Source organism: Dicentrarchus labrax, unplaced genomic scaffold (genome assembly GCF_905237075.1).
Source record: "Dicentrarchus labrax unplaced genomic scaffold, dlabrax2021, whole genome shotgun sequence".
NCBI classification, from domain to species: Eukaryota; Metazoa; Chordata; class Actinopteri; family Moronidae; genus Dicentrarchus; species Dicentrarchus labrax.
The window spans coordinates 10,931,209-10,956,853 of record NW_026136710.1 but is presented as its reverse complement, the minus strand read 5'-3'; the positions used below and the strand labels follow the sequence as shown (position 1 = coordinate 10,956,853).

At 41.5% G+C, this 25,645-nt stretch overlaps 3 protein-coding genes across 5 annotated transcripts; 1 reads left to right on the top strand and 2 right to left on the bottom strand.

Moving 5' to 3' along the window:
- The first annotated feature begins 14 nt into the window (after nt 1-14).
- On the top strand, nt 15-4,109 carry LOC127370439 (zinc finger protein 436). Its single transcript, XM_051412481.1, has 2 exons — nt 15-367; nt 1,366-4,109. Exons 1-2 carry the CDS (start codon nt 169-171, stop codon nt 2,976-2,978), a joined length of 1,812 nt encoding a protein of 603 aa, XP_051268441.1. The 5' UTR covers nt 15-168; the 3' UTR covers nt 2,979-4,109.
- An 83-nt stretch (nt 4,110-4,192) lies between these two features.
- LOC127370440 (proteinase-activated receptor 3) lies at nt 4,193-8,280 on the bottom strand. Of its 2 annotated transcripts, none has more exons than XM_051412483.1 (2): nt 8,190-8,280; nt 4,193-6,547 (listed from the first exon to the last, which is right to left on the bottom strand). In XM_051412483.1, exon 2 carries the CDS (start codon nt 6,486-6,488, stop codon nt 5,598-5,600), a length of 891 nt encoding a protein of 296 aa, XP_051268443.1. In that variant the 5' UTR covers nt 6,489-6,547; nt 8,190-8,280; the 3' UTR covers nt 4,193-5,597. The 2 variants fall into 2 exon arrangements, with proteins under 2 accessions (XP_051268443.1, XP_051268444.1); XM_051412484.1 differs by lacking the exon at nt 8,190-8,280 and adding an exon at nt 7,757-8,174.
- A 2,244-nt stretch (nt 8,281-10,524) lies between these two features.
- sapcd2 (suppressor APC domain containing 2) lies at nt 10,525-24,515 on the bottom strand. 2 transcript variants are annotated; one of them, XM_051412816.1, is made up of 6 exons: nt 23,474-24,515; nt 19,557-19,690; nt 15,467-15,613; nt 14,089-14,190; nt 12,290-12,409; nt 10,525-12,196 (listed from the first exon to the last, which is right to left on the bottom strand). In XM_051412816.1, the coding sequence occupies exons 1-6, from the start codon at nt 24,261-24,263 to the stop codon at nt 12,068-12,070; spliced, it is 1,422 nt and encodes a 473-aa protein (XP_051268776.1). In that variant the 5' UTR covers nt 24,264-24,515; the 3' UTR covers nt 10,525-12,067. The 2 variants fall into 2 exon arrangements, with proteins under 2 accessions (XP_051268776.1, XP_051268777.1); XM_051412817.1 differs by having other exon boundaries at nt 12,290-12,406.
- Nucleotides 24,516-25,645: the final 1,130 nt, after the last annotated feature.

The window sequence follows — 25,645 nt, the reverse complement described above, 5'->3', positions numbered from 1 at the left end:
TCCTCACCGTCACTCTCCTGCGACTGTCTCTGCTTTGTTTGTTCCGCACACGGCAGCAGAGCCGCACACACACCCACTTTTCTCTCTCTCTCTCCTCCAGTTACTTTTCAACCGTGTACAAACCATCTGGAGAGTCGCCTGCAGCCTGCAGTCGCCCCCGGGTCAAACATGGCCAAGTCGAGTGATCTGAAAATCTTCCTGGAGTCGTCTCTGAACGAGATCTTTAAAGCGACAGTGAGCGACATCCTGGACTCAGTGGACCGGACCCTGTCCGAGTACCAGGGCACAATACAGAGGATCGAGTCTGAAAACGAGGGCCTGAAGCGGCTGCTGTTTGCACAGAAGAGCACAGAGTCTGGTCCCAGAGGTATGGTTGTCTGCGCTCGGTTAATAATGTCTGTCTGTGCTTGTCTCCGTGCAGCTTCATGCAGCTACTGACCTTTTGTTCATGCATTGCCTGCACTGTCAGCAGATTGTGCCTGTGCTGTGTTTAGTGTGTATTCACCTCAACACAAATAACAAAGGTAGCATGAGAAGCAGACGTTCAGTACTTTCAGAACGGGGCTGTGCAAAAGGTTTATGAGGTGGAGAATAAGGGATCAGTGTGTAATGCAGCAGTAATAACACTGTTACTATCACAACATCCTCCCCACACTAATGACAACACACAGTAAACCTCTGGGTACATGAGGGTGTAAATATGTAACCCATTAACATATATCATGATCATCACTTACACTATTTTATTTACATTTTTTATTTTTTTTACATATTTCCATAAATAATCTGTGAAGCTCTCTTGTTTAAAATGCACCAAATGACAAAGGTGCGGTTGTAGCGGCAAAGAATTATCACACATTTTCACCCAACCCTGCTTTCAGTTCATTGTTTTGTTTTTTGTTTTTCTGGCCCGCAATTCCTCTCAGTTCCACCTCATTTCCAGCTGTTAACAGGCAGCTATTTCTGGAAAATAAAAGCCCTGATAAACCCACATCCTGTCACACACCAAACAGACAAAGTGAGCAACAAGCTGCTGAACATAATGGAGCATTTAGCTACTAGATGGAGAGTGAATATTGGGCTTGGATTTCTCAGGTAACCAGAAACACAGCTCCAAATGAAAGCTTATGTTGCTCCGTGTCGGCTGGATGTGTAATGAGAATAATAAGAATAAGAAGTGCCCAAAAATCTGACTTATGCAGCTTTAAATTGTAATGTGCCGACACTCGGTTGAGTTTGTTCAGGCTGTTTTGTTGCTCCCACATTGTCATCCAGTTGTTGGCAGTATTACTGTCAGCTAATCAAACATTTCAGCAGCAAGTTAGATGTGTATGACTCTAAATAACATATAAATAACTTTTACAGATATTCGTGAACAAGACGCCACTGAAAAGTGTTCGACTGCAGAATGGAACAATCGTCCCATCACCACCACCCAGGGCACGTTCAAGATGTCCATATGCAGCAGTGACAAGAAGAGCTTCAGGAGGAAGCAGAAAGACAAGATGAGGGAGAGCCTATCCTCCGCCACCTTTTTACTGCAGACTGATCACATGGTAGAAAGACCATGTGTGAACACAGCAGAGGCAGGTGTCTCCACCCAGAGCTTGATATCTGTGAAAACAGAGCCCGGCCTGGATGAAAGCGGTGCTATTGACCTCTCCCAGCCTTCATCCCTTCTCAATCTGACAATGAGGCCAATAAAAAGCGAGGGCGCCGAGGTCAGTTTAGACAGTCACGATGCATATGAACCTCTGCCGCCATCTGCAGGCCTCGAACACGACTCCAGAGGCAGCAACAGTGAAGTTAAAGTCACCATTGTTTCCGACAGTTATATGCAGGATGGACAGTTCATTAAGACAGAGGAGGAGGAGCAGAATGGCGTGTTGCAGTACGGGGACGAGTTGAAGCAGGCGTTGAGGTATTACCCCGAATCTGAAATAGATCCCGAGGGAGCGAACAGACCGGTTGAAGTAGTGACGCACGAGGAAAACGATACGCCTGCTGTTCCCGCACAAGAGTTTTTGGAGGTTCGCGACAACTTTTTGCGCTGTCCCTCCTGCCCCAAAACATTTAGTCGAGCGACCTCGCTCAACGTCCACATCAAGACTCACAGCGGCGAGAAGGCCCACAGCTGCAGCTACTGCGGTAAGCGCTTTGGCCGGGCCGATCTCCTCAAATCTCACAAGCGCACCCATACGGGAGAGAGACCCTACAGCTGCAACATCTGCAGCAAAACGTACGCCCATCCCAGTCAGCTCAGGATACACAAACGCGTCCACACTGGTGAAAAGCCGTATTCCTGCTCGCACTGCGGAAAGCGCTTCAACGAGCACAACCAACTCAAAGTCCACTTGCGGACTCACACCGGGGAGCGGCCTTACAGCTGCCAGGAGTGCGGCAAGACTTTCAGCAACGCGGGCAACCTGCGTATACACGAGAGGATCCACACTGGTGAGAAGCCGTACTGCTGCGCGCAGTGTGGGAAAAGGTTCAACGGCTTGGGCGACCTCAAAACACATTACAGGATTCACACTGGAGAGAGGCCCTACAGCTGTGAACTGTGTAAGAAGACCTTCAGCCAGGCGGGCCACCTCACCATACACATGCGGATGCACACAGGAGAGAGACCTTACAGCTGCAATGAGTGTGGCAAGAAGTTCACGGTGGCCAGCAGCCTTAAACTGCACCAGAGGACTCACACGGGGGAGAAGGAATACAGCTGCTCGTACTGCAGCAAGAGCTTCAGCAGGTCAGGTCACCTAAAGAGACACGAACTGGTCCACACCAAAGAGAAGGTCTTCCTCTGCAGCCAGTGTGGAAAGACCTACACTGACCAGTCCTCCCTTAAAAAGCATCTGAAGATGCACGCAGCCAAGGAGCAGAAGGCTCAGAGCGAGGGAAGCACCAGCGAGGCTGAGACCAACCCAGCCCAGCCTTCAGCTCCTGAGTCACTTTCAGACACTGAGAGAAATTAGAAAATAACAAATTATTGGAGATTATTAATATAAAAACTGAGAATTATGCTGTGTGTGATTTTTACACAATAATCTTTAATCAAGGTCAGCTTACTAGCCTTTTCAGCACTTTGAAACACATGTCAGAGAGTATTATAAAAGTGTTGAGCAGTGTTTTTAGCTCAGATGAGCCTTTAATTAGTTTCACGCAGGACTGTTTTTGGCCTGCGTGCTGTGGCCAGCAGGTGGACCGCGAGTTCAGATTATTTTGTCAAATTATTGTTCCCAAGATCCCGAATGAAGTTTCACACTCAAAACTGTATGTGATGTTTGTGGTACAGTGCAATACACTGTTGTCTGATCTTTGCTGTGATTTTTAGTAGGTCCAAATATTTAACAAAACCATATGGTGGGAAATTTAATTTTGGCTGATAAACTCTTAATATTCCTCCTAAAGACGCCTCTCTCACGACAAAGTGTAAAGAGTTACAGTCAGAAAATAAAAAAAGAACCACCGTTCTTTTGACCTTGCTGTATGTTACCACAGTGTCTGTGGTATGTTTTTTGAAATGCTTTAAAGGAAAAGAAGAAATATTGAATGCGGTGTGTGTCAGAGAAGAGAAACACTGTAAGTTCCCCACGGGGGTCAGTAGAAAATAATATAATTGTTTTAGAATTAAAACGCTTCTACACACATTTATACACTTTGTAGTAGCTGGAGGTTTAGAAAAGTGTGCTGATTTAAGGTGAAGCTCCTTAATATATTGCTGTATATAGCTTTAACTATACAGTCAGCAGTCTGAGCTATTGAACTGACAAGAATGTATTTATGTAATAATGTTACCGAAAATAATATTACTGCAAATACTCAGTATCACTTGACCAGCTTTCAATAGCAAACTAATACTCGTTTTGCTGATCTCAAAGAATGTCGAGTTTCTAGAGGATTTGTTTTAGGTTGTTCACTGTTCTACCAGGAAACTCAGAGGGGTAAAATGTCATGTTAATGATGATAGGGCTACTGTTTGTTGTGGCAAATGGTTGATATGCCTGCACAGCAATCTATGTATGTAAAGTGTTTGCTTGTAGAAATTTATTGTGACTTACTTTTGTGTGATCTGTGTCTAAATTAAAGAGAAAAGTTAACTGAAAGGTCTCATTCACGCTTCATGTTGTGATGTATAATGAAAAGTAAATGTTGTATGTTAAAACACAACTACTCGGAATACCAGCAATGATGAGGGGAGCGTCACAATGTGTATATTTTATTTCAAATGAAAAACTTTATGGTTTATGTTCACTAAAGTACAAAGTGCAAATACGTTCTGTGAGTTCTTTTTTTATATATATTTAGTGCAACCAGAAAAGCAAATACAAAACGGTATAGAAATAACTGAGATTTCCATAATACAATGGAGGTGAATGGAAATTTTGTGGTGTTCAAAACACTGAACAATTACATGTAACAAATTAAAACGTCCTTGTCACTCTGAATTTGTTATCTCTTAGATACCAAATAATTATTTTCATGATCATATACCCAGAGCCCAACGTGTCTTCTTCAAGTTATGATGCTGATGTTGTTATGATTGAAAAACAAAAGTATCCTCACACTTAAAAGGCTGGAACCTGGTAAATTTATTTAATGCTTAATCAGAATCAGAATAAACAATGTTAATAATACATTTTTTCATGGGTCAGCTAATGTTTAATTGATTAATCATGTCATCTCTTGTATCTCTATACCATGACAAACGTATACAACCCAAGCTATTTGCATGGCGGCATACCACTGGAGGTATGTGGGTTTGTTTTTGTAATATTGGTGAACCGACCCTTTAAAGGAATAGTTTGGGGAAATTGGCTTGTTTGTTTTCTGGCATTGAGTTGGATGACAATACCAATACCACTCTCAGCGAGCTTTAGAGACGCTGGCAGACAGATTTTGTTTCCATTTAACAGATCCAGAGTAGCTGTTTCCAGTCTTTGTGCTAAGCTAAGCTAACTTCCTGCATGCAGTATGTTTATATTTAAAGGTCCAGTGTGTAACATTTAGGAGGATTTATTGGCAGAATTAGAATATAATATTCATAGGTATGTTTGTATAATCACCTGAAAATAAGAATGATTGTTTTTTTGTTACCTTTTATATCTTTTATATGTTTTGTAGCGTTTTATATTATTATTTATTATGCATTTTTCACACATTTTGCAAAGTTTCTCCTTTCTTCGGAGGATGAAGGAAGGAAGTTGCGATCTGCAACTACACTGCTTGATGCCACTAAATCTGGACCTTTAAAAGGCAAATATCAGTTTTCTATCTAACTGCCAGAAATAAATAACCCAATTTCCCAAAATGTCAAACGCCTTAAAAGAAATTCTTTCTGCATAGGGATTTTAAAAAAAATCTATAAATCTAAACAATAAGCTATTCATTCTTTCAGGTCTGCCTCAGAACAGGCAAGAAAGTTCATCTTCAGAGTCATCCTTGGGGGACCCTAACCCCAGGTTGGGAACCAGTGCACAATAAATCGTTTTAATAATCGATTTGAACATCAGATCAAGCAAGAACATAATATATTCTCCTATATTTCACAACAACAGTACATTCATGTGAAAACCTTTGGAACACACGTATCCCTATTGGATCCGGGTCGCGCCGCTCTGGCAGCAGTTGAGGTTGCATGCCATCTTTTCTTTGGACAGATAGAGCATCGGTTGAATGCTGCTGCTGAAGTCCATCAGGCCAAATGCGACATAGTGAATATAGCATTTAAACACGTTAGAAGAGAAGTAGTCCTGGAAGGGGAACAGTGCGACAGGTGGGAAGTAGTTGAACACTATGATGGCCAGGATAATGAGGACCATCTTGAAGGCTCTCTTCTTCACAGGATGCATCTCGTCTCTGCCGGGCCCGGACTGCCTCAGCACCCACAGGATCGCAATGTTGCAGAACACCATGAAGGCGAAAGCTGCGAGGATCATCCCTGTGAAGACCTTCTCAAAGTTGACAATGTTGCCTACGCATTTAGCAGCAGCGTAGGCCAGAGTGATCAGCCAGACTACGAAGGCCAGGACCGCTCGGTGTTGACGGTCCTTGAACTTGGTGAAGGTGATGGGGTGGACCACGGCCATGTAGCGGTCTAAGCAGATGCAGGAGAGGAGGAGAGGCGAGGAGTCTTTCATGCCGTAGAAAAAGCGGAGGACATACCAGATGCTGCTGTTGTTGAGGAAGACTATGTTGGCCAGCTCAAGGGGAGGGATGAGACAGAAGAGTATGTCTAAAATCGCCAGATGAAGGATGAAGATATCTGAGGTGGAAGAGTCACCCTTGTTGGTATGGATGAGCCACAGCACCATGAAGTTGGCTGGGATGCCCAGGAACATGTTAATGAACTGCAGGCCCAGGTACCAAATGAGAACTGCAGGCATGTCTTTGCAATCCTCGTACACCGTCTTCAGGCCACTGGTGTCGTTGAGGGGTCTGTGAGAGACAGAGAGCACGGAGGAGTTCATGTATAAAACCTCCATGACGGCCGTATCAGAGAAGGAGGTCGTCAGAGGATGCGAGGAAGGCGAGGAACGAAGATCTGTCAGACAAACAGGAAAGATCAGGATCAGTTATTAGAGGCAATAGACAGAATAAAACAGAAGTGAAACTGAAGAAGAAGCTATGAGACAAAGATTAAAATAAAGCTGTGAGACGAAGATTAAAATAAATAGATATAAAAGTTAATAAGCAGTGTTAACTTTGAAAAAATGATGGTTGCGTTGTGGAGGGTTTACTGATGCACTTGTTGTGACATTGTCCACAGGTAAAGAGATTTCAGGCTGATGTATTTAAACCTTTGATGTATTCATAATATACAAAACATGATCAGGAATTAGTTTGCTCGGTGGAAAAATGCTTGCAAGAAACGACATGTAAAAAGCACAAGTTTGACATTTTGGGGGGGATCTTTTGCCTTCATTAGAGAGTTGATAAAGTGCCAGGAAATTGGAGGAAATGAGGTATGACTTATGTTCTATCTATATCTTGAGCTGACTCAAGTTGTGATACGATCAGAGCCTAAAAATAAATTTTTAGCAGGATATATGTTTAAAACATGTCTAAGAGATGTATTTCTATCAGTGTATTGATATAATATTGACATTTAATTAAATAAAACAAAACAGTAACACAGTTTCTAAACTTGACCATTCAACCTGAGTGGAACGATCATGTTCATGATAAAATTTGCCTGTCTGCTGTCGATCACTAAATATTTACATATCACTGTTCATATTACCCATCCCAAATTCAGATGAAATACTTCCTAAAAAGCACCTGTCGCTCAATTCTGTCACATGCAACATTGCTCAGGAAGTGTTACATATAAAATCTCTGGACCTTTTTAGATGATTCACAGTTAAGCAGTGGACATTTAAGTGTCAACTGTGACTTACTAAACTCTAACTAACTCCTAAATACCCAATGTAAAACGTTTTTAATGATACTGTAGACCACCAAACAGTAAAACGTCTGAGGCATGCTCACTTGCAAAAAGTAATAAAGTAAAGAAATGCGTATTTTAACAGATAAATCACTGAATCAAAAAGAGAAAAGGCAATCATATTGTGTAATTATCCTATATTACAGTCTGCATCAACAGCCTTATTTTTTGTGGGTTTTAATATTAAGAAAAAAACCATTTCACTTACACAGTGCTTGACTACCACATATTACAGTATAAATCATTATGTAATACAGGATGCAAATTTTTTCTATGCAGTTTTATATAGTAACTGAAACTTCTTACCTTAAATTGATACTTAATCATCTAATGAACTGATCCCCTCTGTCTCTGCATCACTGTCACACTGACACTGATGAGGCCGCAACCCAGTTCCTTTTCTCAGTCTCATGCAGAGCCACATGGGTCACACAGTGATATGGCAGTATATTGAAAGTAGCTTCATGAAAGGGCAGACTTGTTTGCATGTGTTCCTATATATTTTCACCATGTCAACAAGAGGAATGTCCCACTAGCTCCGTATCTAAGGGTAACATGTAAATATTCTAACTGACTCTCGCCTCCTGCAGAACATATTATCTAATAAGGTCTGCAGTGGCGGATAATTGCCACTATAAAAGACATGCCTGCAAGATTGAAGACCTAAGACAAAAGACATTTATGTAAAAACTGCAGTGTTTCTGTTTAAAGTTTAATTTCATGCCAAAATGACACTCACCTGCTTAATAGGATTCTGCAGCACCTTCTTAAGAGTGACTGGTGTCCCCCCAGTCTCCACCTAATCCTTGTGACTCCTGTGTACGTCTGTCCCACTGTGAGCAAATGCTGAGCCCTCACCTCAAAATGAATGGAAAACATCTTTTGGAAGATGACCCAACACTACAGGGATCCTGCTCCTGTCTGATCGTCCAATCACAGTGTCGAGATGAGGGTGTGGAAGCTGAGGATCTCCCTCTGGATGCCACAATGTCTTGTTTGGCCTCCCGTACATCCATCACACCTAAAGTTAACAAATAATCATAAAACGAAGATGAGAAAGATAATTTGAATGACATGAAAAAGTGTGAAAGAGAGCTGGCGTTGGGGGGAAAAGCACTGAAATATAGTACAGATTTGTGTAAAGGACGTGTTGTGGCAAGCCATCATCCATTCACACCGATCGGCAATGATGCAACAAACCAATGGTGCCTGACGGAAAATCGGCAGTAAACAACTGATGCAACAGTCCAGAAAATCACTTCTGATTCAATTCAGTGTAACGATGTGTAATATGTTACGTGAGGCTGACATGGTTCAAGGTGTGAAGTCCGTTGGTGGGTCTGTACTGCACCCAACATGCTAAACAGGGACCTGTATCTCAACTAACGACAGATCACACCACAATTCACCATTACAGGGTCTTTGGCCTTTTACTCCAATTTTATTAGATGCTAATTGCAATGCTAACATAGTCAATATATCATACTCTATAAACATGTTACAATAAAGGCCTGTTGACTGTTTTACCATCCATCACTTCTTCATTAATGTGCAGGCGATACAGTGGTGTTACATTGTGTTGTTCTGTGTCTGTGCCTGTTTGAACAGCTCTGTTGAAACTCGACCCAGGTTTGTTTATCTCGTCTGTCGGTCTCTGAACTTGTTTGTATTGGTGTCAGGTTTACAGGAGATGTGTCTCCCTCCTGTAAGGTAGAAGATTCTCACAGGTTTTTGCTAAATTCTGCATTGGAGCAGAAACACACACATGACAGCACACAGCTGCTTTTGTCCGCACAGGACTCATTTCAGAGATCATTGGAGCTTCTTGAAGTTGTGACTTCACATCACTGATTGTATGAAATGAACACGATATTGGCTCATGGGATATACCCATGAGCCAATATCGTGTTCATTTCATGAGCCAATATCGTGCACATACCGTATATGTATTTGCTTGTATTTCCCTGCCACAAACAGTAGAAGAGACTCAAATAGTTATTCTGTTTGTTTAGTTTAGTTCTTGTTCCTGCATAAAGCACCAGTCTACTATGCACAGTTTCAAATAAGAGGTACACAAATTTGAGTTTAAGCACTGTTTGTGTGTAAATAATAACCATATATTTTCATAGCAGGAAGGATTTGAAAGAGATGTTTGCAAATCTAATTTTGATTATGAGGTTACAGCGAAACCAGCTGCAGTTAAGATCCCCACCAGAAACATTTTACATTGTATAAAAATACTGTTTTGAATACTGTGATCTTTGCAGTCCTACATGAACACATTCTGTCAAAGTAGCAGGTTGTCTCCTGTCCACTCTCAGTGAATGTGACCTGGAGGTTTCAAGTACCCACATCACACGTGTTAAGTTGCATATTGAACCGTGATTGGCTTCCTGCTCGTACATTCACATGTTAAACTCAGATTTTAGGTGAGCACAGAGGAACTTTCCCCCTTCAGCAGCTGAACGTGACAACAGCCTTGGTGTGTTAAACTCTGTACATACTTCTACTATCCTGCACGGTGAAGCTCAAACATCCGAGTGAACCACATTTATGAGTGAAAGGGGGGCTTTAAAAATGTCAATTTGCAAATATATTGCGTATGCAATGAAAAAACTGGTGACCAACATGCAGTAGAGCTGGAATTATCAGCTGCATCCATCCATGATTCACTGCACCAACTGTCCAATTTTCCAGTTATACTCCTCATTAAAAACAAAGCAGAGCTAATCACATCTGAGGGTGAAGTGCAAATGTGGTGCATGAATTACATCAGATCATTTTCACTATCTAGGGACATTTCCTAGTCAGACCATCCGGAAAAAAGCCACTGATTCTTCGTCTAAAAGTTGAGTTTGTTTCCTGTTAAACAGCCAAAGGAACACTACTTCATTTATTCACATTAAAATGTGGAAGCAGAAAAGGAGAAGTTAAACCACAGAGAAGCATGAGTTTCTTAGATAAGGTTATGATCTTCTTCCATTTTCAGAACAGACATATCATCAACCACATCGGTTTGATAGAGACTTAAAGTAATGAGAAAAACACACTGAAAAGAACCACAGAACCTCATCTAGCGTTTGTTTGGTGGTATTTAATATTTTACATTTTATCAGAAGTTTGAGAACTCTTGATAGGAAGCAGAAGGAAAAGAGTTTCACTCACACATAATGCAGTTCGAGCAGCAAGAAACAATACAATCAAACAAATGGGAAACAGACATCAACAATATGTTAAGTGCAGTCTTCCCAGCAGTACCATACAGATCCATTATAAAACTACGTTTTTTTTTTCTTCTACCGCCACCCACTAACTAAATATTTATCTTGTAAACTTGTGGATGGCTGAATGTTTTTACAGTTTTAGTCTAAAGCCAACCTGGTAAAGACTCATACAAGGAAAACATTTTGTTTGTTTTTTTTACATCTGCGCTAACGTTTAATCTCCAAGTTTCAAACAGAAATCTCTTCAGAAGATAAATACTTTTAAATTGAAAACATGACCCATGCAAATAATCCACTGTAAAGACATACAGGGGATGTAGCACTAGATAGCCAAAGTGATTTTTTTTTTCCTTTTTGTTTCTGACATGACATCAGATCTCCCAATCGAGGAGCTCAGTCTCCGACCCATTCGCCCTCTACCGTGTTTATCCTCCTCAGCTCTCTTCTACGTGCAAACTTCCAAACTTCTCTCACCCATCTCTGCCTCTGCATCTCGATGGCTTGTTAGGCTTTCCTCCCATCTCTTTTTTTAATCTTTACCAAAAAACAAAAAACATCTCAAAATTCATGACAGGTCTTAACATTAAACATACTATAAAAACAGCTCTTTGCAGTAATTCCTTTCCCTCTGTGTTTGATATTAAACACTCTAAAACCCAGAAAGCCAAATGTCAGGTAAACATTATCAATTTACATTAAAAGGAAGGAAAGACATGGGCAAAGTGTATCTTATTATTATTTAGATAAAAGTACCAAACTTAAAAGATTTAAACAAAAAATGTAACTGATAGGTCACAGCAAGCAGATGCAGCTGATGATTTTTGTTTTCGTATTAAATTGTGAGAATATGGCATTTTATTCCAACAGAAACCATCCCCCCTATTGTCCAATACCTTTTAGGACCATTAAGTTTATGTTTTTTTCCATTGCCTGTGCAGTCGAGCAGCAGAAGTAAAAAACAGAAGTCTTTTGGGAGTGGGAGTGGGAGATCTTGCATATGCTGTAATCATGCGAGCAATGGAGTGATGGGATCTCATGAGACCCGACTGGTTTCTTGAAAGTGTTCCAGTCTTATCCAGTTTGAGTGTTCACTCTGGAAATGTGAAGGCATAAAGTAAAAGAGTCTTTGGACTCTCAGGTTAAGTCATTTGGGTCAGGTATTCCTCGGAGTGTTCACATCTAGGTAGTGCATGAATTGGTTTGGAGTGGAGGGGTCACGTGCCGCTGCAGTCGAGGGAGTTGGCGTGCCATAACTAAAGGTGCGTCACTGCTACAGGTGCGGGTAAACAACAGTCGGGTTCAGTCTTATAAAAGTTTTGCTCCAGACCAGCGGCATGATGATTCCTAGCTGAAACATGGTGATGTTACGGTGTTGCGTGGAGTGTAATTGTTCTCAGATGAAGGTGGAATCCATGGTGCTGGTGTCTTGGGCACTGCGGGCTCGAGCCTCAAAAAGCTGTTTTATCAAGGCCGACTTTTCTTGCTCCAGCTGGGCGATCCGCTCGCTCCTCTCTGTCACCTCCTTAATGAGGGAGAAAAAGGGAAAAGAGAACATCAGTACTGATGACTTGTATTAATGACTTGTATCTATTGGCAGTATGTAGACTATGTTAACCTGTGTGAGAAGTCGGTTCTGGTCCTTCAGTCTCTGGATGGCTTGTGGAGGAGCTGGACCCGGAGGCTGGGGGTTAGCTGCGAGCGCTGCTGTCTGAGCAGAGCTGGAAGGAAACGACTGCTGGGAAACAAAGAGGAACCAGTGTTAAACTGTGACATAATATGAATAGAGCTGCTTTGTCGTTACATGTCATAATTTACATGTCTAACATACCCAGCCTATATTTTTCAGGTTCAGACAGGGATTTCATATTTGCTATTTTCAGCTTTGGGTCGCAAATATTTCCCAACAACAACTGTTTTGTTTATGGCTGAGTAATCTCAGTCTACAGCCATGTTAGCAGCTCTGAGGCTATACTTTGGCACAGCTGTGCCTTGAGCTAAATGCAAATAAGAATAACGCTGATGTTGAGCATGAATGTTTACTATGTTCTACATCTTAGTTTACCACGTTAGTATAATAGCATTTGCTAATTAGCACGTAACCATTGACAGTATATATCGTGGACAGAGAATCCGGGTCTGTGAAGCGAAGCCAAAGCGTAAATGTCTTAAACCTGCAATCTCTCCAATGGCCAGCAGGGGGCAGCTCCATGGGTTGCAAAAAAGAAGTCTAATGGTATTGAGTGTTATGGAGAAATGATCCTTCTTCTCACTTGATTTATTAGCTCAGTGAACAGTTGTCTAATGAGTTTATGGTCAAGTTCAAGTCTTTTTCCATCCAGCATATAGTAAATTATTTAATTTGCCATTTATAGTCAAATAGATGATAAAGCAGGGTATACTTAAAGGTGTGGCTACCAAGTCATTCTCAGTGAGTTTGTCCAGCTCAATTTAGAAGCTCAATATTCTGTCACTGCGTTGCCTATTTCTCGTCTAAAATAATTTCAAAAACATGTTTTAGTGTACTGTTTATCTGTAATACGACAATGTCTGTGACAAGGCAAGCCAGCATTGTTTCCTGTTACGGACATGTCAAAACTAAGCACATCCAATAAGTGCAGCTCAACTTGCAGCAGGTCATTGCTGATGGCATGGGAGCCATTATTACGAACCTGTGGCTACAAAGCGATACTCCACAAACCAATGGGTGACTTCAGGATAGATTCACACTTGCACTAAACACAACATACAGCTGAGGCTAATGAGAATGAAGACACTGTATTTTATAAACCAAAGGTTTGGACAAATTACATTTTTGACCTGATAATGGCGCTACATTAAAAACGTTTTTATAATTCATCCTGAGGGGGACATGAATGTGCGCACAGAATTTCATGGCAATTAATCTTCTAGTTGTTGATCTATTTCAGTCAAGACCACATATGTGGAACTCATGTTGGCTCCAGGGAAAAAGTCAGGAAATCCCCAAAGTCATTAGGATTCATTCTCTGGGGACCATAAAATGGCATTGCATCCAATAACTGGTGCAGTATTTCAGTCTGGACCAAAGTGAGTGGCCAAGTGTCAATGCCGCTATGATGCCTAGAAATCATCACATATAACCAAATTTTCCTTAATTAGCTAAAATAAAATTATAAATAGGTCATCTGATAAAAGTGGCAATCATGAGAATCACTTAAAACAATCACATAAACACTGTGCAGTTCTAGTTTTGTGCTTCAGTGAATCACAACAACCACGATAGATCCTAATAGTGTAGTGCACCAAACATCTATAAAACTTTATGCATATATCCATCCATATGCTCAATGTGGTCTTAACAGCAAGACCAGACTAGTTGAATGCTAGCCACTCATTTATATTTACATTATATTTAGATTGCCTTTACAAACTCACCATCCCACTGGAGGATATAAGATCATTAAGGCAGCGGTTGACTTCTTGCAATTTGGGTATTAGAACATTCATGCGACTCTGACTGGCTTCTGTGAAGAAATCCTGAGAGGAGAGAACATAAAAGACAATTAGTACAAAATTCAAGATAGTAGTGAAAAAAGTAGTAGTCTGAGAAATGTCATGACAAGGTGGAACCTAACAAAGGACAAGCTGTAGTCCGAGGAGGTTAACATAACCTAATAAATAAGAGAAAAGGTTAGGAAGATAAAACACTGACTGGTACTTTACTTTGTCGGGAGTACCCAAGTCAGTCCCTCGAGGACTTTTCTAAAAAAAGGTTGTAATGCATGTTGCAAAAGTGAAAGTGAAAACTGCAAAAATTGTTCTGTTTTTTTCTGATAATCAATAAAACGTTTAGGGCAACTTGTTCCAGACAGAATAAAGAGGTAGTCTGGTGACATATGGCTATACGTTTTGCACAGGGGACTGCTACGATTGGTGAAGGTGAAATTTGTGATTAGACATAATCGCAAGGTCACGGAGAGTTCAAGGAGATTGGTTGAATTTACATTAGGTGTTGCGACTGCAACGTCACAGCTTCCTGGACGGACTGTCAAGTTCCCATTAATCTGCCTCATCTGGTTCTCAAGTTGGCAGTTTACTAACTTTCCCAGAATGCCTTTCTCAGAATGACACGCTGCTCTGAAGGCATTTTATTTATTTATTTGATCTTTATTTGACCAGATTAGTCAATTGAGAACTCAGGGTGGGAAATTAGTACACACAAAACAATGATTTACTACTGAGTGGCTGTAATGCACATTTTTATCTCAGTACCTGGTAGATTTGTTAATTAGTTTTTGTTAAGTTAATTTCCCAGCTTAAGAACTAATTCTCTTTTATAATAAAAAGCAATGAAAGAGTTGGACAGGCATTGGGAAGAGGGGAACTCAAGCAACTCCATACTTGTTAAAATAATATTTCAAGGACAAGTCAAACAAGGCAAGTTTTAGTTCAAATCAAGCTAAAACATTGACGAATACTCTGAGGAACAACACTATCTGATTATTTTTTCAACACTTGAGAAAATATTCTTCAGCTGCCAGTTCATAGTGGAAACAAAACAATGATAGATTACTGACTGTACTGTGTCCGTCTCTTCCTATACCACAAAGCATTTTACCCTGTTGGTCTGCTGAACATGAACAAATGACAGACTGACAACAAAATCTGATACTTATGGTTTATGTTTAGATAAAACTGTAAAATCTCTCCCAACAGATGTATAGTTCATAGATGTTGTATCAGTCAAATACAAGAGGTTGCATCGCCAATACTTTTTATGTGTGCTTTTGAAAAGACCAGTGTTTGAACCGACCGTGCAGTGGGAGCTCTGGCCGACCTGCCGCTGTCTTTCTGTGACATTATGGATTTGGCCCTGGTACCAGTCGCGGGCCCGCTCCACCACCTCCAGACCCGCCAGCAGCGAGTCCTTCTCCTGCTCCAGCTCTTTCATTTGCTTCAACTGTGTAAGAGAAAGTTATATAAGGAGAGTGTGTTGTTGGAGAGTGAAAAGTTGGGACAGGAAAGGGGTGAAAAGGAAAATGTGATTAAAAACAGACAAAAACAAACTCCGCCTGAAGCCACTTTCTGCACAGATCTCACATATAGAGACACCATTGAAAAAAAAACATTTAATTTTCATATGTCCCATGCCATCACTAAGAGAGCATTCAGATCGCTGCCAAGATTAAATCTAATGATTGATTTCAGGATACCGGCAGCCTGCATGGTAGACAAACTCCCATCTTTTCACAAGGGCATCTGCAGCAAACTCTTTTGTGCTGGCGGAGACAATGGCGCCATACCAATTGTGCCGGACTCTCTCTCCCATCCTGAACAATGTTTAGAGGAGCAACCAGACCAGCGCCATGGCAACCGCACAGCAACCTAAGAATGGGGTAAACAGCAGACCCACTTCAACTATGGCTGCCCCGGTGGGTGCGAGTGTGAGTGAAAGAGAAAGAGGGAGAGATGTATATGTGTGTGTGTGTGTGTGTGTGTGTGTGTGTGTGTGAATGTGTGTGTGTGCGTGCACCCCAGTAAGGCTGCATTGAGTTGTGCTGACCAGGCTGTCCATGCGGCACACAGCCACAGTCCAGGCCTCATTGCTGGCATTCAGCCACCTGGTGTGTCATCTTTCTATCCACACATCGCTCCATCCCTCCATCCCCTGTGTAGCTCAGTACATTCCTGTGATCATCGCTCATCAGCGCTGTTTAAAACACAGCCACAGCTCGAATGCAGGGATACATGTTGGAAAAATAAACTATAAAAGGATTTAAGTGTCTAATATCAAACCCTGTTTAACATATTTGGGCTCTTTCCCAAAGAGGCTGAAGGGAGAGTACACACAGAGGAACACAGGAAGGGGGGTTTAGGGGAATAGGAGGGGGTCAGAGGATCCGTGTCTAGAATGAAGCATGACCCAGTGTCATGAATGTGTGGTGGTCCACAGGCAGGAAGACCCACTGTTTAAAAAAGAAAAAAAAGGGAGCAAAAAAGAGGAAATACACACAGAGGGGGAGCAGAGCAGCAAATGGCTGAAAGGTTATGGAAAAGTCTGTGCATGTATGTTTGTGCGCTGGCTGAATGAGCAGGCATCAATACACACAACAACGCACATACAATAACATGACACCCGTTGCACAAGCTGTTGAGCTAAAAACACAAAGAACAACATAACGGCCTTTCAAACTGTGTCTACAAAGCACCGTGATACAGTGTGGTCTGAACCTTGAAGCTCTACAATACAACAGCAGCTCAGAGGCAGTATACCAATCTATTTATAGATTTATTTGTCAACTCTTTTTCTGATTAGCTGATTAATAAAATGTCTGAAAACGATGAGAAATGCCAAAATGTCCAAGGTCTTTAAATGGCTCGTTTTGTCCAACCAACAGTGTCAAACCACATATATTTAATTTAGCTTTATACTGAAGAAAAGCAAAAAGCAACAAATCAACACATTTAAAAGAACTAGATTAACATTTCAAGTCACTGCTTGATCAGTGAAATGTCAATCAACTAATGGACTCCTTTCAGCACTACCCATAGCCTTAAACTCTACAACAGCTTAGAACTAACCAACATTACCTAAAAGAAGAAAGGGTTTATTTTAATTATTGATCTGTCAGTTATGTTTTCAATTAATCAATCAATCATTTAGTTAATCAAATGTTACAAAACACTGAAAAATGTCTTTAAATGGCTGTTTTTGTCAAACAAACCCAAAGATATTCAAAGTACAATGATATAAAATAGGAAAAAGTAGTAAATCATCAAATTTTAGAAACTGTAACCAGCAAATATTCATCAATTTTACTTTATAAACGACTTGAAACATTGCTGTCGTTAAATTCTGGTAATCTACAGAACAATTAATCGACTCATCTCATTAGTTAAAACCCCTAAAGTTCGACAATACGACCGCAGGTTAGTGCCAACAAAGACGCCCCAAAGTCCCCAAAACTAGCGCAAATAAACTTGCTGAACTTGATCACAACTTTTAATCTCCTATATTTGTCTCAGCTGTCACACTGAAATATCCAAACAACGTGACGCAAATCTTCAAATCCTGAAATCCACTCATAAAAAAACCATCTCAAAGACAAGCTTTCATTTCCTCTGCAACCATCTCTCCCTTTCCTTCTCTCCCTCTAGTCCTACTCACCCAGAGGAAAAAGTGCAGGGCCTTGCTGCTGTAGAGGCTACTGCTGAGGGGGATGAAGACGGTAGTGTAGGCAGCCCACACAGCCGTCCAGGCTGGGCCGGGTCGGCCGAACGAGTCCTCTATTTCTACCAGGCCCCTGGGCCCGACCCGGCTCACTACCATCAGGGCAACAGCGGGCCAAGTCGGCCTGGGTGGGTGGGTGGGTTGCAGGGGAGGGGGAGGAGGAGAGGGGCAGGGAGGGAGGGAGGGAGAAGGAGGGGAGTCGGTCAGTAAGCGTCTCCAGACACAGAGGCCAAAGGGGAAAAAGAGACGAAGACGGCGACACAAACAGGGAGAGAAAGAGGGAGAGGAGGCGAGCTAGAGAGAGGAATGTTGAGGCAGGGGGAGAGACGGACAGTGAAGGGAGGCATGAGCTCTGGACTGGAGGGTGGGAGGGGCAGAGTGAGGGGGAGGCAGTGGGCAGAGGGATGGGAGGAGAATGTGGGGGCCAATGGAAAGCAAAATGGAGAAGAGCCTGTACTACAAAACCTTTTTCTGTTTACATTTTCTGGAATTTTCATGCCTCAACTATTTACTTTTCCATGTAAATAAAATATTTTTTGACATGTATCAATCTTTGTTATAACCAGGAGATCATCAAAGTTTGAGTTCTGAAGGTTTTTCACTACTGATCCTCTTTTACCCAACTCACACACAACTAAAATTAAACCGAATTATTTAAAATGTATTACTTTCCAGACACTGGGGAATGTCATTAGACTATTCAAAATCTCCCCTCCACCAGCTTCCTTAATTACTTGCATATGTGGTTATTACACCATCATTCAGTGGTTGTCACATTTTGTCAGTTTTGATATTGTGTGAAAAGTTTACCGAAAACACTTCTTTAAGGCTGTAATAACAATAATTTCACAAAGCCAAAGGTGACACTTCATTTGAGAAGCTGGAACCAGGCACTTTTGATGAATGATTCAACTATTAATCGAATATCAAAATTGTTTCTGATTAATTTTCTATCGATCTCTGCATACTTTTAACCTGACTGTGTCACATGGTCCTGAACAGTTCGGTTGGTTGGTTGAGGGTTTTAACTACTAGAATTAAAAACAAAATCCAGAATATTCTTTCAACTCAAACAATCACTCAAAAAACATCAGAACAACCACCACCAGCCTTGTTTGACTGAAGAGTTCATTCTAATACAGAGGAAAAGAAATGATTACTACAGTACATTGATTGCTGCCATACTGTTGAAATATGACTGTAATGTATTTTATATTAAAATAAGCCACACATGACTCTGAGCTTTACTGGGTTATTCCAACATATAAGGTTTATATATTTATTTATATGTCAACTGGTGATATTAAGTAAACAAATAAGTTTGCAGGGACTGTGGTTTCACCTGTTAAGATCAGAGGTTCTCAAATGAAGTGATATTTTAAAAAGAAGCGGGATTGAAATGGAGGGTACAGCTGTCAGCAGGCCGATGCGTCACTAATGTTGACCCATAACCTGGTTTGTGGATTAACCGGTTATTGATGAAAAACTGTATCATCACGGATATCCAGAAGTGTTTCTCACTGAAACTTGACTCAAGACTGTGGCCCCTTCATAAAAAAACCTTTAAGACACTTTGTAGAGATTGTGTGTGTGTGTGTGTGTGTGTGTGTGTGTGTGTGTGTGTGCGTGTGCGTGTGCGTGTGCGTGTGTGTGTGTGCGTGTGTGCACCAACCATTCCATAATCCACACCGTTGGATATGGTGTGCCGCCTCTGCTCATCCCGACTTCGCCCGTGTCGCCTGGAGCCGCCAGTAAATCCTGTTGCTGATTCGCTCTGAGATCTTGGTAAACCTGATTTCACAACACCTAGACAAATGTGAAACAGACAGATTGAATCAATTTCAACACAACACTGTAGTCTGGAATGCACTCTGTTATTACTGCAGTTTTGCTGGTTGTTGTACTATAAGGGGAAAAAAACACTTTGTAATCCTTTATTGAAAATATTAGGCAATTAGAAATGCTCAAATATTTGTTGTGGAATAAAACATATTTCTGACCACTATGTACAACTAATAGCTAAGCAGCAGTAGTGGAAAATAAAGTCTTAAAGAGTATTTTTTCACAATAATTATATCACAAATGTGCAAAGAATTATGTATTTTCTCTTATTCAGAGGGAAACAGTCAGACAGTTGCATTGCACAAACTCTTTGAAAAACTTCCTTCAGGAGGCTGCGGCCCATCAGGACCAAAACCTCACACCACAATAACAGTTTCTTTCTGTCTGCAGCTGGTCTCATTAACAAGGCCCGGAACCCCCATTGACACTGACTGTTATACCCACCCTGTATATATGCATTACATTAATGCACTCCCGTTTTCTTATCTTTCTTATCTTTATTTATCTATATTTTAAAAGTACTCCATTCTTGTGTGATTTTTGTGTGATTTGTATATTTTATGCACCAATGCACCAAGATATTTCCTCGTATGTGTAAAAATGTACTTGGCAATAAACCTATTCTGATTCTTATTCTGATTATCTTAAAAAGGCCACGTGCCAAATTTGCATTCATGGTCGACATGAATTCTAATTCTGATCTTGAAAATGTGAGATTAAATTTCACTGTGCAAAAAAAAAACCCACATCTGTAGACAGGCAGTAATGAAGAAGACTACAGAGAAACATTAATTTGACCCGATAATGAATTTGGGTTGCCAGTGTATACCACAGGAGGGAGCTGCACGCTGCAAATGTATCAACAAGGCAGAATGACTTCTACTACGTGGTGCACACTGACCTCAACACAGAGTGATAATGTAGCTGAAACATTTGGATTATAAATCTGCGAAACAAAAATGTTTTATAAAACACTTTGTGCAACCAATCGTAGTCGCTTGTTTGATCACTTGACTGAAGATGAGTTCAGTGAAGCATCTGAGTGAAAACACACTGACTGTACAGATATAGTCTCTAGAAATCTTAACACAGGACAACCTCCTTGAATCACTTTCAATCACTGTGTGGATTTTTATATGTGGATGAACAGTGAATAACAGTGTAATAGGAAATGTGTGATATAAGACAAAAACACAGTGGGTTGTAAACACTGCAGAGAAAGTGGGTCAATAAAGAAAATGTGATATGATTGAAAGCTCCAAAGTAGCTACTAAATAGCCCTTACAGTAAGATTGTTATGTCAGCTGCACTGTCTGAGCTCAAGAACAAACATTGAAACTCAATTTTAACAGTTGACAATTATTCCAAAGATAACAAATATAAAGATGTAAGTCTCTACTCTCCTTTGGAGTTTAGTTTCTTTTCTTTAACAGCTGAAAGACATGCAGGTCTGATCAAGTGGAGGCTTGGCGAAGCATCTCAGTGGTATTTATCTGAGGTATCTCCCTTTGAGATGAGGCATTTTACAAGTATCAGATTTGTTTAGACTTAATTGCACATCACTACTGCGTTCACAAAACCAAGAGAAAGTAACAGTGAGAGAGAGAGAGAGGGAGAGAGAGAGAGAGAGAGAGAGAGAGAGAGAGAGAGAGAGAGAGAGAGAGAGAGAGTGAGTGGTTGGACTTTGTGGTGATGTCCAGGGTGACGGGGAGGATTTCACCACTGCCGTGATTCAGTGAGCCCTGGCCTGTTCACTGTAATCTGGCCTAATCCAACAAGGTTTGGCTGCATGTGAGAGATTACAGCATAGTCACTGGCGGGCTGTCTATGTTATGTGGCCAAAAGTATGTGGACGCCTGAACAAAGTAAGTTACACATGTCTCATTCAAAAACTATCACCATTAACATGCTTCCTCTAGGGAAGGGCATCTGAGGTGTTAGATGGGTTGAGGTGCAAGCCAGTCAAGTTCTTCCACACCAAACCCAGAAAACCACTTCACTATGTGCACAAGGGCATTGTGTGGGTATTTAGTGATGTGGTTTTATTGTTGCATTATGATCTCCTTTCATTTGAGCTAACAAAAAACTGACGAAAGTACACAGAACTATGTGAACATTTGGCCATATAGTGCATCCATCTATCTATCTATCTATCTATCTATCTATCTATCAATCAGAATAATAAATAAGAATAAAGAATAAATAAAATTCTGCACTAAGTGCTGAGTGGTGCAAGCAGCGAAAGCCCTGAGGGCTCGACAAAGAGAGTGTCACTCTTATAGCTCCAGACAGGCCTGGCTGTCCAGAGATCAGGCAAACTCGGACAGACTATTAGTTGAATGTGTGTGAGAGTGAGAGTGAGAGTGAGCAAGAGAGCATGTGAGCGAACTCTCGCATGATTGTGAGAGGAAGACGAACAAGAATGATTTTGTATGGGAGTGAGAGCCTGTATGTATGAACAAGATAATGAGCAGGCAGCCTACATGCAGCTCAGCAGGAAAAAAAAACTGAAGAAGTGAACATGCATACCACTGCCCTGTCAGAGGGGCTACGAGAGTGTTCCCTCCACGAGGCAAACCTCTCAAGATAGATACATTTCTGCAGGAATTTCTGACACGACCTCTGAACTGACCTGGGGTTAATAGCGGCAATTATTCAGCCAGACACCCACCATTGTAGCAGAGGCTCTTGAACAGGGCCTGTTTAAGCTGTGACATATTACGGACACCTGAGAAGAGTGTTATCAAAACCCAATGATAACTGTTGTTAACCCCCATTGAGATTCGGGCAAAAAGTCACTTTGTAAAGTTACCTTTGTAAGGATCTCTCTGGATGACAACCTGCACTCTGCAGACATTTTTGCACTTGTGTGTGTGTACTACATGGATCACTGCATCCAATTTAATTAGAATATGAGTGGACATATCAACTCAGTTATGCATGCAATCAAATGGCTGGCTCAAGAGAATTCAGTCTCAAGTGTTCTGGTAGTTTTCAGGGATGCAGAAGCTCCACTTCTTATTCTTCCTCGTGCACATCTTTTTAGTGTCTAGATAATCTTTTCTTTGTCTTTGTTTTAAGTCAGCAGCAAGAGCAGCAAATTGAAACTAAGGCACAAACAAAAAGAGAGACTGAATTATAAATTCTTAATGTGGCATGCATCGAAATGCAGATGCAACAGCAAATAATTAATCTTAATTCTTTAAAATGATAAAACAATCACTGGTTCAAGCTTCTCAGATGGGCTGTTTTATGTTTCATATCACTGTAAATTTAATATATTTGACTTTCGGACTGTTGGTCAGACAAAACGCGCAATTTTCTTGGGCTATGGGAAAACATGATGGGTGTTTCTTTCACTATTTCCTGACATTTTACAGAGCACAATAGAGAAAGGTCTACAATACATAGTTTAATTCTCAGAGTGCAGACCTTTCTCATTTGTGTCCTGCAGTGATATTTTCTATTGAAACATTAATAGGAAAAATACAGCCCTAGTTTAATTACAGATCAATAAATGTGCTGGAAGCAGTGAGGTTCAGATACAACAATGACAAGCATGAACTGTTTGACAGCTGACCTCAGATCAGATCAGAGCTAATATCTGGTTTTTGTTTGTGTTGCTGTTAAATCTGGATTTTGAACAGAGAGGGTTTTAATTGATAATCCACCATGAACTCAATGTCCCCATCCCACACTCGCACGCACAGATGTAATTCACATGTGGCTTTTCATGGCACCACTTACTTGGTCCGTGGAGCTGCGGGGACTCCAGAGCAAGCGACTCAATGGACCTGACCCGGCTCTGCTGGGGCTGTGTTGGTTTGGTGGCATGGCTCTGCTCGGCCCGGTAACACCCGCCTCCCGGTGCAGCGGCGTTCCGCTCCAAACTCCGCCCGGACCTCTCGAAGCCCGCGCCGTACGGAGCCGGTCCACACACGGGGTACCCGGTCCCATCCTCCGGCCTGGCCCGGCTCTGCAGAGAGGTAGCCCGGTGCTGCTGGGTGTTGGTCACGTTGCTCGGCCCCAGCGGACGCACCTTGTTCTCAACCCGTGTCCCCACGCTGCATGTGGACAGCGGGGCGGGTTTGTGGGGCTGCTTCGCTGCCTGCTGCGGGTGAACGGCAGCCTGGGCCCTGAAGTGGGAGCTGTTCTCCGGGTTGAGCATGGAGTACCGGAGCCCCGCAACGAACCGCTCAAAGGTGAGGCAGCCATGCGGTGGGGTGACCCTCCTGAGGCAGCTCAGCACTCCGCCGGGAAGGTCCCGGGTGTCTGCGCCCTGCCAGCGGCTCTCTATCTCCGAGATGTGGACATAACCCCGTCCACCATCATCCAAAATGTCAAACAGGGTCCTCAGGCTGTGGAGGAAGGCTTTCGGGAGGCCATCTGTTGAATACTCCGTCTCTTTCGGCTGCATTCTGGGCGTTTTAAAGCCCTCCGCTTTGCCCTGAAACACGTCTTTCCTCGGCCCAACTCTGCCGTAAATCGCCGACGTCCCGTTCAGTTTGCAGCTCTGGTCGGTCGCTATCAAAGCCATGAATGTTACCGATAATCTCCACCGACTAATCAATCAAAAAAACACACCAACACAAAAGTTGGCTAAAACTTTGAATAAACACACAGCGGAGCATACAGAATAATACCCAGCAACAACCGCTTACTGAACAGCAAAACACACGTCCTTATAAAGCTTTTTATCCTGAAATATTCCCGATATTTGACCGTTTTCAGTGTCTACCTTCCCACCGAAACTCCGCCGCTCTGGTCCCATACTTTCCTTTTTTTTATTTTTGGCGAGGACCGCCCTTCAAACGGCTGTGCGCGAGCGTCCCGGGACCAGCCATTGGCCGCGGTGTGCACGAGCTCGGCGCTCATTGGTGCGAGCCTGAGGTGGGCTCCAGTTTGAGTTGTGCTTTTGTTATTACTAATGCTGAGACGTTATTCATAAAGCCTGGATATTACACCCACCTCCCCTCCACATAATCAGAAAGAGCTGAGTAAACTATCACTTTACAGCCACACACACACACACACACACACACACACACACACACACACACACACAGAATACTTTTGTTTGACATATAATTTAATAAATAACCTTTTTAGTCTATATGTGATTATAATGAGTAAACATTCATCCATTTATGTTTGTTTATGCAACTCAAAATGCAAATTTAACCCCTTTGTCTGAATAAAACTGAATTAATGATTCAACTTAACCCATACACAGGGGTAATAAAAGACACACATAAAGTAACACCGTCTATAATGTGTCTGTAGTAAAAGCTTTATTATTTAGACTCTTATAAACCATGTTTATTACAATATAGTACATAGTACTGGCAAAAAAAGATAGAACAAGATGGTCCATAAATGTAGAATTTGTTGAAGAGTTATTATGTTATTGTTTCCACTTCTTGTATTGTGTATCTGCTTGATTTAGCTATTCATTGCTACGTCAGGTACAATGAGTAGCCTATACAGTTTTTATGGACACACAATTACATTTATTGGACAATTGTGCATCCTGTGCAATATTTTATGCTCTTCTTTGAACATCTTATAGCCCAATCTCTTCAAATTTAAGATGAATAATCTTGATTTTATGCTGATTTGTACCGAATTAAAATTAAAGATTAAAACAATTATTGTTGTATTTACACTTTACACAACAGCCCTAACACCCAAGGCTACTATCAAGTAACAACAATCACAGCAAATAATCCTATCACAACAGGGTGTTAACTGAGTTTCTTCCTCCCTCAAAAGACCCCTTTCATCATTCATCAGCCTTGATATTACGTAATGTGATGTATGTCAAGGTTTTCTCTCAGTCAGGCTTGAATCCCTGCACACAACTTGAATCCAACTTTCACAATTTCTGGCACTTTCAGAGACACTTATTCTTTAGCGATG

Coding starts and splice junctions, on each gene's coding strand:
- LOC127370439 (XM_051412481.1), top strand. CDS start 169: ATGGCCAAGTCGAGTGATCTGAAAATCTTCCTGGAGTCGTCTCTGAAC. Junction 368..1,365: donor CACAGAGTCTGGTCCCAGAG/GTATGGTTGTCT, acceptor TAACTTTTACAG/ATATTCGTGAACAAGACGCC.
- LOC127370440 (XM_051412483.1), bottom strand. CDS start 6,488: ATGGAGGTTTTATACATGAACTCCTCCGTGCTCTCTGTCTCTCACAGA.
- sapcd2 (XM_051412816.1), bottom strand. CDS start 24,263: ATGGCTTTGATAGCGACCGACCAGAGCTGCAAACTGAACGGGACGTCG. Junction 15,614..19,556: donor ACGGTGTGGATTATGGAATG/GTTGGTGCACAC, acceptor TCTCTTACACAG/TTGAAGCAAATGAAAGAGCT. Junction 12,410..14,088: donor TTATATCCTCCAGTGGGATG/GTGAGTTTGTAA, acceptor TTTGTTTCCCAG/CAGTCGTTTCCTTCCAGCTC.